At 52.9% G+C, this 13388-nt stretch overlaps 1 protein-coding gene and 1 long non-coding RNA gene across 9 annotated transcripts in view; one reads left to right on the top strand and one right to left on the bottom strand.

Moving 5' to 3' along the window:
- Nucleotides 1-13388, bottom strand: part of LOC309529773 — a 405398-nt gene that overhangs the window by 125967 nt on the left and 266043 nt on the right. The gene's annotated exons all lie outside the window — the stretch shown is intronic.
- Nucleotides 1-13388, top strand: part of DTNB (dystrobrevin beta) — a 114372-nt gene that overhangs the window by 98860 nt on the left and 2124 nt on the right. For all 8 annotated transcript variants that reach the window (XM_082217603.1, XM_082217609.1, XM_082217608.1 and 5 more), the window contains 4 exons: nucleotides 5902-6061; nucleotides 7524-7613; nucleotides 11069-11125; nucleotides 13066-13101. In XM_082217603.1, coding sequence (XP_082073729.1) covers nucleotides 5902-6061; nucleotides 7524-7613; nucleotides 11069-11125; nucleotides 13066-13070 — 312 coding nt within the window. In that variant the 3' untranslated portion in view covers nucleotides 13071-13101. The remainder of the gene's footprint in view (nucleotides 1-5901; nucleotides 6062-7523; nucleotides 7614-11068; nucleotides 11126-13065; nucleotides 13102-13388) is intronic.

The following is a 13388-nucleotide window of genomic DNA, read 5'->3' as shown; positions in this document are numbered from 1 at the left end:
CCTCCAAGCCCCAGGATGATCAGCCTGCCACTGCCCTCTTCCGCAGCCATGCCAGAATCGGGGTGGAGGACGACGACCCGCCTCTCTTGCTTACTTAAAAGAGCCTGGCGGGTCAGACTTCGCCTCCAAGCCAGATTCTGAATTGGCCCAGTTCCCGAGGACAAAAGAAGCAAAACGCCCCCTGCTTAGTCCTGATCCTGGCACAGGTGGCAGCGACTCCAGAGCTTCTAAGTTTCCTTATTGATTGTGTTTTGATCATCATTCTTGATTTCATGTTAAACCATCTGAGGGGGTCCCCGGAGACCTAAATTGGGGCGCAAACTGCAAGGAAAATGCGCTGCACACAAATCCCGATGAAACGAAAGAGGGAATACAGCAGTGCAACTCCCATCCGCCTCAGAGAAATTCCCCGTGGATCGTGCCCCATGTTGATAAACGTCAGCTCTCTGAAATTGGAATCCACAGGGCCAGCCCTGTCCCCCCCTCCAAAAAAGGCCAGCTGAGTAGAAATGTATGTGCAAACGCACTCTGCCCCCCACAAGGAATTCTCCAGCTGGACCCGCTTTTCCTCTGGCGTTGGGGGAAGTACGATTCCGTAATGGAATTTCTTTTCCAGCTCCCATCTGATGGCAAAGGAGTCAAGTTTGCTTGGCCCGCTGTCAGGAGCTGAGGTCACCTGCTGGCACTGACTTTTTTGCAGGCAGAGTCGTCTCTCCAAAACGGAGCCCCCCATTCTGAAATGAGAGAGGCCCCTCTCACCTCTCCCTGCTACCTTGGGCCAAGCAAACTTGTGGTGATGGTCTCCTGCTGGCAGCAGCAGCCTCCAAGTGCCCAGTTGGCCACCTCTTTGCCCGGCTTCTGCTGCCCGCTGGGAATCCCTGCTGACATGAAGCCTCTCTCTGTGCTGGGAGTCTGTGGATCTCCATCCCAGCTGCTGTTCTTTGTGGGCAGACACATGGCACCCCTGCCCTTCCGTTTCTGAAATGCCTCTCTTGGTTTGCAGAAGGTTTCCATTGCCTCCTTCACCAGGCAGAATTTCTAAATGTCTTCAGGGCTCCGCATGGTGGCCAGGTAGATATCCCAATCCCTAAACTGGGCAGGACATGGGGGCCGTGTCCCTCATCCCCTGCTTGCCCACAAACCCCTTGGGAGACTTTAAAAACGGTGGCTGGTAGATTTTGACAGGTCTCTCTTCTGCATGGTCACCTAAGCCTCCTTCTAAAAAAGTAAAAATACAATACAATCACATCTTATGCGTACCTAATATGCATGATTTCAACCATACGCAGATGAAGGCAGGCCGGTTGAAACTGTTCAAGTTAAATCTAAGCAAATTGGAGAGCTTAAAATCTAAGTGCTAAGTGGCAGAGCGGCAGTGCCGCAAAGCAGATCCTGCCAGCTTCCCCTGGGCAGTGGCAGCCGCCTCAGGGTGTCAGGATGGAGCTTTGCGGGGACTGAGCTGTGCTGTTGTGTGTCCCACTATTTTGCTGTGCATGACACGACTCCAAGAAACCCTTGGAAGGAAGTTTAATTTAGCCCCACTCTGCATGCGCTGTTCCTCTCCTGCCACCGGCAGCCCAGTGATTCCCCACATGGGGGGCCACAGCGCGGCTCCTAAGACCACACCTGTGACTGCAGGGCCAGTGTGAGTCTGGGGGCACAGCAGGCGTGGAGTTTCACTCCAAACGCCTCCGTGTCTCACCTGTGGGTCCCAACTGGCTGCAGGGAGTCCACGTGGAGTTTTGCAAAAGGGTTTGTGTCCCAGGTCTCTGCCTCTCAGGTGTGGGGGCTGTTTATTTGGCTGGGATTCCAGGCTCCATCCTGCCCTCATTCCCGGAGTTCCCTCTGAGCAGCTGCATCCTTCTGGTCAGTTTCCTCATCTGCTTGCCTGGAGAGGTGGAAGAGGGTTCATCTGGCTGTGGCTTGCCTGCCTCATCCTGCAATAGCCTTTTGGCTGCACCTTGGGCCTTTTGCTGGGTCTGTGCTCTGGTGCTGAGTCCCAGCCTTCCGTTCCTGACTCTCCAGGGAGCCTCTGCTGCTGCTTTGCTGTTGAAAATCCCCCCTGGGGATGTGAGTGGTATTTAAATCTGTCTAAGCCAAGCACAGACCCTCTTCCTTGCGAACCTTGAATCTCAGGAGGTGTGTGGGTGAAAAACCACCAGCAGACCTTTGTTGGCAGAAAAGGAAAACGAGGTTTTTCTGCCTTGTGTTTCTGCATCTTGCAAGAGAAACCCCACGAGGAGGTTTTCCGTTGTTTTTCTTCCTCCCTTCCCCATCTGGGGCCGGAACCTTCGGGGAGTGCTTTGCCGTAACAACCGCAGGCTGCGTTTCGTTTCGGGATCTGCAGGGCTGCTGCCCACTCCTTTCCCTGGAGGAGATGAAGTCCCTGCTGCTCTTGGTGGCAAAGAGGAAGTTCTCTGCCATCAAGGAATCTTGACCTCTAGTCCGCCAGCATCTTTTCCCCAATATCTGCATCAGGGTTGTTACTGGAAAGTATGTTAGAAAAGGGGTGCGAAAACAGGAGGTGGGAACTCCCTGCTGCGGCCACTTTCATGCTAGGATCCATATTTGCGGTGGTCTTTCTCAGTGAAATCTTGAATGCGTTTCTGTGTATTTACAGGCATGTTTGTAGGAAGTGGTGATGAGGGAAACAAAGCGGACGGGCCTGGAGTTTCATCCTGCAGTCAAAATCTTGCTGCTGCAACAACAACCTCCCCCCGCCTCACTTTTGTTTTTCCTCCTTGGGGCGCAAGACAGCAGTCAGGATTCAGCGCCAACATCCCAATACTGGGAAAGCCCAGTGTCCCAGGGGCCCTGGAGCAGAATATCTGCCAAAGTGGGCAAGGCTAAGAGCTTTGGCCCATTCCTTCCTTGGCCGCCCAGAGCCACGTGGGACAGCGTGCCAGGGGATTTGAACCTTGCAGCTGGCACCTCTGCCCCTCCGGGCAGGAAGGCTGTACAACCCCGGGGGAATCCCATGCTGAGGGTACAGTGGTACCTCGGGATGCGAACGGGATCCGTTCCAGAGCCCCGTTTGCAGCCTGAATGGAACGTAAGACGCGACGGCTCATCTCCAAGAGCGCTGGTCGTGTTTTGCCGCTTCTGCGCATGCTCGTGACGTCATTTTGAGTGTCTGCGCATGCGTGAGTGGCAAAACCCGGAAGTAACGCGCTTGGTTACTTCCGGGTTGCCGCAGAGCGCAACCCGAAAGCGCTCAACCTGAAGCACATTCAACTCGAGGTATGACTCTATACTAAATAGGGAACACAAAGACACAAAGCTGACAGCTGGAACGCGCGAGGGCCCCTGCAGTGTAGGCGAGAGAGCCATGTCTCTGGCGTGCGCCTGACGTGCCCAGGTGGGCAGAGGCAGCCTTCCCCAATGACTCCCGCCAGCCCCAGCCAAGAGACTCTGTTGCTCCTCAGAACTGCCAGGCAACGCAGGGGCAGAAGGCGGTCCAGGGCTCTCCTGTGGGATAAGCAGCCCTTCATCCGTCTATCGCTGGGAGACGCTCATCAGTGCAGGCTGGCAAGCTGCAAACAAGAAAACTCCATCAACTTCTGGTTTGACCTTGAGGCTCCTCTGGATACCAGAGTCCCTGCTGTGGATTCCCTGTGCTGGCATGTGGCTTGTGATGGAGCAGGATCTGGCTGATCACTAAATCCTGAGCAGACTCCTCTCAGAGGCCAGTTTAGGGTGGCTGAAAGCAGACCCAGAGGTCTCCGTTTGGGTCTTAGGAGAGGCAGTGCCGTGGGGGGGGGGGCTGCTGCAAAACCCACCCCGGCCCAGAGAGACCCCCTGCCATCCCTCGAGCGAAGCTCTGTCGAAACCTGCTTCCCCCGACTTACTTTTGTGGGCATTGCCAGGCACCTTCTGCTCCGGTGACGACACAGTTTCCATAGTAGCAAATGTGGTTCAAAGGGAGGGGGCCTGTTTCTTTAAGAAAAGAATGTAAAAGAGGATAAAGACCAGATGAAACAACAGCCCAAGCTGAAGGAGAGAGGATGTGTTGGGCCTGTAAAATGTTAATGGGGTAATTATGGCATTAGTCACAAGCATTGAGGCTTCGGCAGCCATGAGCCCTTCCGGCCGGCTGTGTGACACAGTGTGCAACTCAGCGCATAGAGAGGGGAACACAGTTGAAGTGCTACTGTCACATGTCAAATTAGGCACGGCACCAAGACGGAAAGGGAGCGCTCCCCTCTGCCAGCCAGTATATTGAGTATCTGGGCCCAAACACCCCCCTGGACCTCATGCCTTCCCCAACCTTGTGGCTTCTGGATGTTGTGGACAAGCCTTGGCTGACTGAGGTTGCAGCCCTTCAGGACGTAAGAAGAGCCTGGTGCATCCGGCCAGCATCCTGCTCTCTGGGAAACCTGCAGGCCAGAACCGGAGCAGCGGAGCAGCCTTTTCCCCTCATGTGGGTTCCATCCTGGCTCTTGTAGCCTTTGAGAGCCCTCTCCTTCTCCATGAATTTGTCTCTTCCTCTTTCAGAGCCATCCAAATTGGGGCCATCCCTGCCTCCCATAGTTTAACGCTGTGCTGCAGGAAGGACTGTATTCCACCTGCCCTCAGTCTCCCAACACCCACCTCCCTTGGCTATCCATGAGTTCCAGCGTTACATGAGAGAGAGAACTTTCCTCTCTCGCTTCCTTCTTGCCAGGCATAATTTCCTGAGCTGCCCTTTTCTGCAGATCATCCGAAGGGCACAAGGCCTGTGACTTTTCCAGAGCCTCCCCCCCCCCCTGTCCTTTTCCACTCCAGCCCAAGATTTCCTCCTCTGACATCTGTTCCATGTGGGCCACCAGCTCCGCACACACATCTCCCCAGGGATGCCCTGTGAGCTCTTGTCTTCACATCACTGAACACCCGCTGCAAATGCGCTGAATTTCAGACGGGGCTTTGGGGACCAAGAGAGCCGTCTCCTGCAGGGAGACCCATCACGTCATTCCTTAAAATACTCACCTTGGTATTTTGCTCTCCAAGAACTCAGCTTTTACACTATTTTTGCTACTTGCTTTCATTTATTATTTGGGCTGCTCCATAACTAAAGGTTACCTGGTGGCCTTAGAGCAGGAATAAAAAGGTTTACAACAGGAGCCCCAACCATAAAACGCTTAAAAATCATGATCCAGCATAAAACTTGAGGGACAGGAAATACTACAAGCTTTAAACTAGGAACGCGTTTTGCAGACAAGTTGGTTTGATGCCACCAGGGAATGTGGCTTTTGGGGGCGATTTGATTTAGAATCATAGAATTGTAGAGTTGGAAGGGAACTCCAAGGGTCCTCTAGTCCAATCCTCTGCAATAATAATAATAATAATAATAATAATAATAATAATAATAATAATAATAATAATTTATTATTTATACCCCGCCCATCTGGCTGGGCCTCCCCAGCCACTCTGGGCGGCTTCCATAAAAACCAAAAATATAATAAAATATCACACGTTAAAAACTTCCCTGAACAGGGCTGCCTTAAGATGTCTTCTGAATGTCAGGTAGTTGTTTATCGCTTTGACATCTGCTGGAAGGGCGTTCCACAGGGCGGGCGAGAAGCCCCTCTGCCTGGTTCCCTGTAGCTTTGCTTCTCGCAATGAGGGAACCGCCAGAAGGCCCTTGGTGCTGGACCTCAGCGTCCGGGCAGAATGATGGGGGTGGAGACGCTCCTTCAGGTATACAGGACCGAGGCCGTCTAGGGCTTTAAAGGTCAACACCAACACTTTGAATTGTGCTCGGAAACGTACTGCAATGTAAGAATCTCAGCTAAAGCACCCCTTGCATGTCCTTTTGCCTAAGCTAAGAGTTTGACGTTCCTGAGGTTGGCGCCCGCCTTCTGCTTTTGGAAGAGCTGTTCAGAAGGAGATAACTCCTCAACGGGTCTCCATCTCTTGTTTCAGGCTCAGGCCGCAGGGTCTCCTCCGACCTCCCCCGGCCACGGGACGGGGCGCTCCATGCCCATGCCAGTCCGGTCCACCTCCGCCGGTTCCACCCCAACTCACGTGCCCCAAGATTCCCTGGCGGGAGTCGGAGGAGACGTCCAGGAAGCGTTTGCACAAGGTGAGCGTTTTGAGAACCCCGCGGCACTTGATAGCTGTGTGGGTGCAATTTTGTGCCTTTGTATATAGTGCGCAGACAAATTCGTTTCATGGGTTTGAGCCCAGTTCGCCCATTGGTTAAGGTCATCTTGAATCCTGATTCTGCAGCGATAGCTACCCCTCCCATTTTGTCCTCTGCAAATTTGGGTGTTGGGTGTTGGGTTCTCGCCTGCCAAATGCACAGGCAGAAAAATAGGACCTAAACAGCCCCACTTGGGAAGCCCCCTCAGTGCTAAGAGGAATTTTGGGTGAGTTGTCAATTAACCTTACATATATGCCTACCTACGCATAAAAGGGGGGAATGTGTTAAACACGTTACCTTCTGTTAGTAATTGCATGATGCAACTCCTTTCAATTTTTTCCATTTGCATTTTGGAAATCAAATGTTTTAAAGGAACAACAACTTCCCATGCCTTTCCATCCTGGTAACCTAATGTCTTTTTAAAAATAAGTGTGTGAGATCTTGAGTCTGAGAAGCACTGCTGGTCCTTGCATCCTAAAGGGGCTTCTCCGATGCCTCCCCCTCAAGCCAGCCCACCCCCCTCATTGAGCATCACAAAGACAGCCAGTGTGGTGTCTGGTTAGAGTGCTGGGACTCCAGAACTGGGAGAGACCAGGGTTCGAATCCCCACTTGGCCACAAAGCTCACTGATGTGGCCTTCGGCTGGTCACTGCCTCTCAGCTGTTTTGTGGGGATTCTATGAGGAAGAAGAGAACCATAGCAGTCTTCAAACAAAAACATCTTGGAGGTCCCGGGCCACAGGGAGGTTAGGCTGGCCTCAACCAGAGCCAGGGCTTTTTTGGCTGTGGCCCCGATTTGGTGGAAGGCTCTGCCACAAGAGACTAGGGTCCCGCGGGACTTGACATCTTTCCGCAGGGCCTGCAAGATGGAGCTGTTCCACCAGGCCTTTGGCCAAGGCACAGTCTGACCCCTTCCTTTAGTAATTCTTCACAGAACTCTAGCCCAATGGTTGCCATCAATTTGATTTGAACTGATTTTATAATGAATTGATTTTAGAATGCTGTATTATTTTACTGTTGTTAGCCGCTCTGAGCCTGGCTTTGGCTGGGGAGAGCGGGATATAAATAAAAATATTATTATTATTATTATTATTATTATTATTATTATTATTATTATTATATCTTCCACCTTGAGCTCCGTGGAGGAAAAGATGGGATATAAATAAATCAGGAGCCTGAATAGCAGCGGATCCCCTGGCACCACTTCCAGGGTAGCCTGACTCTGTGGGTGCAGACTGTTCCCCTCAAGGATTTATTGGGAAGCTGGCCGTCGCATCGAAAGGCCAACTGTCTCAGGGCAGGGGGCATTTCGGGTTCAGACTCTCAGACTCCACATCACGGGCAAGGCAGAGGGGGCCCTGTGTGGCTCCTCACATTCCTTACCGCCTCCGTTTCTTCCCCAGGGACCCGGCGAAACCTCCGTAACGATTTGCTGGTAGCAGCCGATTCGATCACGAACACAATGTCCTCGTTGGTGAAGGAGCTTCATTCGGGTAAGTGGGCGAGCGGAGGGCAGGAGCCAAGCCAGAGGCAAGGGTGTCCTCAGAGCACTCGGCCCCAAGGCTTTGTTGACCAGGAGCACTTGGCGCAAGAAGCTCACCTTCCTCTATCTCTTCCATATTCCTTCCATGTTCCTCTACGCCACAGGAGCGGCAAGGATCCTAATTGCTAAAAACTGGGGGGGAAGAAATTGCACCAACAAAAAAGGAATGGCAAGACAAACTGTTAGAGTACATTGAACTGGCTAGATTAACAGAGGCAACTAGAGATCACACTAGACAAGAGTTTCAAAAAGCAGGGGGGAAATGCGGAGAATACTTCACAAAACAGTGCCCTAAAATACATACCTGGACTTGTTTCGATTAATGTCTGCAGGAGACTTTGTGGATATTTAAGTTCTAGATAGAAAAATCTTAATAATTATTCATAAAGGAAACAGCTTATAAGAAGTGAATAAGAAGGCCAGATACAGGATAAAGGAAGTCTTTTATTTGGTTGTTTGTATTGTTGTATGTTATGTTTGTTTGTATTGTTGTATGTTCACGTTTAATGTGGGTGGATTTCTGTATTGGGGGGATGGGGGGTTATGTTATGTTGTAACATAAAAATTTAAAAAATAAAGAAGCCCACCTGCGGGGTGTGGGGCCAACACACAGGAAGGCTTCATCTTCCTCAAGAGCAAGGTTGCACAGTGACTGCAAGCAGACACTTCCAGTTTGGAATACCCTGTTGGGGAACTGGGGGCAGTTCATGAGTTCCACTGGAACGAGCCCCGTATTCTCCAGCTGCCAAACAGCCAATAGCCAAGAAAAACCCGTGACCCTCAGGCAGCCACTTTCCACATTGCAACAGGTATATGGGAAGGCAGGCCTCTGGTCCACCTGCCTCCATCCAGCTTTCCCTGCAGACTGACCGGCTGGTGGGTTTGGGGCCTGGGGGGGGGTGAACATGATGCCTCTGCGCTGCTTGTGGGGAAGAAAACCGGGGAGAGACAACTTACTTGCAGTGGAGGCAGCTAACTAGTGCTACGCTAAATTTTTGCAGGGTTCATGTTTTGCAGGGGAAATGGCTGTTAAGTGGGGGGCAAAGATAGTTGTGGAAAAGTCACTACTTTTTGCTCAATTTTCCATGCCTGCTTGCAGCCCTGCTCCTCCCCAGCCAACCGCTTCTTTGACCTACCTTCTTTCTTTCTTTCTTTCTTTCTTTCTTTCTTTCTTTCTTTCTTTCTTTCTTTCTTTTCCTTCCTTCCTTCCTTCCTTCCTTCCTTCCTCTCCCTCCCTCCCTCCCTCCCTCCCTCCCTCTCCAGTGAGCAATGCCATCCAGCTGAGGATTGTGGAGCTAAACTAATTAAACCACAGAATTGCATGGGCAGCTGGGTGGCTCTGACTACCTGACAGTGTCCCTAAGTAAGGGCAGATGAAGCCTTTCCGCCGCCCTCACTAAAAAAGGGGGAGGCGAGGGAAGAGGGAGCCCAAGTCAGGCTGAGCTGGAAGTTTCATATGCCCACAAGGACTGGCAAGAAAAGGTTCATCCCATGCGTGTGATTGTGCCGGCCTCGTTGTGTGTGGCTGCCAAGACCTTGCTGGACTTAGGAGAAGTCTGCCGTCAGAATGGAGAAGCAAGTTGCCTGGATGTGCTGGGGAAACTCTTCTGAGCAGTTGGAAGGGCCTTGGGCTAGATAAGTTCAGGTGGATGAAATCTCTTCTGGCCATACATCCAGGAGTATCTTATCTACTTTAGGAGGGAGGTTGGATGTCTCCCAGTTCTGATTCATAGAAGCACAGGGCTGTGGAGTTGGAAGGGACCCTGAGGGTCATCCAGTCCAACCCCCTACCGTGCTAGAATCTCAGCGAAAGAGTCGCCCAATCTGCTTAGAAACCTCCAAGGTCCACCACCTTCCAAAGTTCTCTTCCATTCCTTGCATTCCCAGAGAGCAGCTTCAGCCCTCCTGGTCCTTCTGGAGCACAGCTTCACAGGGGGAAGGGCTGCAAGCCCACCCCACCCCTGCCTTCCCTGTGGCCTCTCTGGGCCTGGAAGGAGGCCTTCCAATGTGTGGGAAATGCCCAGGCCTGTGGCAAAGGCGGCCTCTGGGCCAGTGACGAGTCCTCTGCTCCCCAGGGCTTTGCTGGAGCAGTCTCCTCTGGGGCGCTTGGTGCCAGAGGCTGCCGGCGTCGGCTCTGGCAAGATGGAGCCCTGTGTCTTCCCATCAGGGTGGGGGCTTAGCAAGGCTGCCTCCTTCCCTCCCCTCCTCGCTCTGGGGAAAGGCAGCCTCTTGGGCAATAACATTCGGCAACAAAGCAGGGCTTGTTCTGCCACTGGCGGCTGCTGCGCTGAGCTCTTGGGCTGTGCAGGGAGATGACAGATGAAACAGACTGCAGGCTCCCACTTTGATAAGATGCAGGCCAGGGGACCCTGGAAAGTGTCTGGAAGGATCTCATTTGCGTAAATCCATGGAAACAGCTGGAGTCGGGAATCCAGCCGCAGCAGCCTCTGCCAGAAGGAGTCTGGTTGGAGCCTGGCGTCCGTGCCCAGGCAAGCAGGGCCTTGGGCTGCAGCTTCCCGCCCCCTGGGAAGAGGCGTTGGGCCCTGGTGGCAATCAGTGCGGGGTGCGCCAGGGCACATTGATTCCAGCAAGGAAGCAGGTGGGGGCCCCGGCTGCGTCCTCTGCGCCCCCCCCCCCCGGGAGCGAGGCTGCCTGCCCTCTTGTCTCTGGGGTGCTGGAGGCAGATCCCCAAAGGAAGGCCTGTTGGTGGGGCAGCTTCGGGGCTGCCAAGCACAGCTGGGGGGGTTCAAGGGGAAAGTAGATCTTCCCCAGCACTTCCCCCCCCCAGCCCCATCCTCCTTGGGGGTCCAGGCAGGCAGATTCCACTCCCCCCACGTTAGTCCCAGAGTTGTTGCTCCTTTTCACCTACTGGGACAGTTTCCTCTTCCTTTTGCCTTCCTGTTCTTTTCTGCTCATGCCCCTCACCCCCCCACCCCCACCCCACCCCCCCAGTCTGCTTCCTGGGTGCCTGAGGGAACACACACAACAACACACTCCGTTGCTGGCCCTTTAAGAAACGGACTGAGACACTGCATGCCTTTTATAGGGGGGGGGCTGGCCTATTTAATGTGGACATTTCCTCTTGGCTGTGGATGCTTGGATCTCCTGCCAGAGTCCCCCCCCCCCCCCGTCCTCTCTCACCTTTCCTCCTGGGAGAATGTTTTGATGTCCTTGCTTGACATCTGAGCTCCAGTTCTTATCATCTTGGGCCCCACACCCGTGACCCAACGACTTGGGAGCAAGGAGTCCGCCCCATAAGAAGGACTCTCCCTCCTCTGGTCAGCTGGAAGGGGCAGCAGAATCACTCTTGCCCACGGCCCTGGCAGCCTGACCTGTGGACCCCTCCCTTGAGACTCTCCCTTTGACCTAAACCCTCATTGCTGGTTCTTTGTCTTGTTTTAAAAGGTGAGGAAGGAGGTGAGGAGGAAGAGGAAGATAAGATCCAGAACGGGAAGGACCGAGGTAAGATCAGGAGGGGAGGGAAATCCCCTGGCCTGTTGGTGGGGCAGTTCAAGGCGGTTGGGTAATGCCACCTTTGCACGACGGTTGCTTCCCTCCGTGTGGAGCAGGAAAAAGTCTCTGTTGGTGCAGAACACCCAAGCGCAGCTCTTCACAAGCCATAGGGCAGGATGGAGGGTATTATTATTATTATTATTATTATTATTATTATTATTATTATTATTATTTATTTGTACCCCACCCATCTGGCTGGGTCTCCCCAGCTACTCTGGGCGGCTTCCAACAAAGTATTAAAATACAGTAGTCTTCCCTAAACAGGGCTGCCTTCAGATGTCTTCTAAAAGTCTGGTAGTTGTTATTCTCTTTGACATCCGGTGGGAAGGCGTTCCACAGAGCAGGTGCCACCACCAAGAAGGCCCTCTGCCTGGTTCCCTGTAGCTTTGCTTCTCGCAATGAGGGAACCGCCAGAAGGCCCTCGGCGCTGGACTTCAGCATCTGGGCAGAACGATGGGGGTGGAGATGCTCCTTCAAGTGTACTGGACCGAGGCCGTTTAGGGCTTTAAAGGTCAGCACCAACACTTTGAACTGTGCTTGGAAACGTACCGGGAGCCAATGTAGGTCTTTCCAGACTGGTGTTATGTGGTCTTGGCGGCCGCCCCCAGTCACCTGTCTAGCTGCCGCATTCTGAATTAATTGCAGTTTCCGGGTCACCTTCAAAGGTAGCCCCACGCAAAGTGCATTGCAGTAGCCCAAGTGAGAGATAACTAGAGCATGCACCACTCTGGCGAGACAGTCTGTGTGCAGATAGGGTCTCAGCCTGCGTACAGCTGCCCTGGACACAGAATTAACCTGCACCTCCATGGACAGCTGTGAGTCCAGAATGACTCCCAGGCTGCACAATTGGTCCTTCAGGGGCACAGGTGCCCCATTCAGGACCAGGGAGTCGCCCACACCTGCCCGCCCCCTGTCCCCAAGAACAGTACTTCTATCTTGTCAGGATTCAACCTCAATCCATTATCTGCCATCCAGCCTCCAACCACCTCCAGACACACACCTTCTTATGTTTCCAATGGGTGGCAGCTGCAACAAGCCCACTGTGTCCTCTGAGCACGCACCCCACCTCACCCCCTTAGATGGTGGTGCAGAGCAAGGTTTGTGTTAGCGCCCCTCAGGGGTGGGATGCAGAAGCAGAAGCTTCACAGCACCATCTCCTGCCCCCTGGTCTTTTTCTTCCACCAGGTCTTTGCAGAGGTCCCTGCCCAGTTCTTCCCAACTGCAGTACGGTCGCATCCTGCAGCAGGGAGGGGTTGATTCCAAGGGTTCCCCATGTACACAAAAGCATGTGCCCTCTGCTCCCGGTTAAAGTCTCTTTTTGTGCCCCAAGCAGCCCCAGCGCAAACAGAGCGTTGAAGTTCCCTGCCTTGCTTGTGGAATTCCAACCAGCCTGCCTCCAGCCGCCTATGGCTGAAATTAAATGGGTGTAAGAGTTAAGTGGGCATCAGATGCAATCGTATTGTCCTTAGTTTGCCTATCTGGTTGATTTTGGAGGTCCACACTGTCTTCCCATCAGATGTCAAGGAGATAAATTAACTAGACAACTTTTAGAAGACACCTGAAGACAGCCCCGTACCGGGGAGCTTTTAACGTGTGATGTTTTATTATGTTTTCATATGTGTTGGAAGCCTCCCAGAGTGACTGGGGCAAGCCAGCCAGATGGCCAGGGTATAAATAATAAAATGACTTTTGTTGTTGTTGTTGTTGTTATTCATAATTCTTTAAAAATGCTTTTGGACATAAACCACAGCAGGTGCTTTCTTCAAAGGCATGGTATAGACCTTTCAAGATAAATACATAAAACCTTGCCTGGGCGGGGTTTTGTGGCTGCTGCCACCATTGCAGTTTGTTCCTGGCTTTCTCAGCCGGCCCTTTGTCTTGTCCTGCAGGTTAAGCGGAAGACTCCGCCCTGGCCAGCCATTCAGGTGAGCAGACGCCCTTTTCTTTTCTTTTCTGTGTTTACAGAGGGATGAAAGGCAGATTGCAGGACTGCCTGCCTGCCTGCCTGCCAGCCACACTGGCCCCCCAGTAGGCAGGGTCCCAGACAGGAAAGGCAGGCAGACCCCACTTTCAGGTCTCAGAGACTTTCGAACATCCCCCTCAGCACAACCATGGTGCTCTGAGCCTGACAGCTGTAGCCGAGGGGCTTCCTGCGGGGCCAAGCAGAGACCCTTTGTGGCTGCCCAGTGCACAGGGGCATAGCTTCCCTCAA

The sequence above is a fragment of the Podarcis vaucheri genome, assembly GCF_965113315.1.
Source record: "Podarcis vaucheri genome assembly, chromosome: 3".
Lineage (NCBI taxonomy): Eukaryota > Metazoa > Chordata > Lepidosauria > Squamata > Lacertidae > Podarcis > Podarcis vaucheri.
This window is presented reverse-complemented; position numbering and strand designations above follow the sequence as displayed.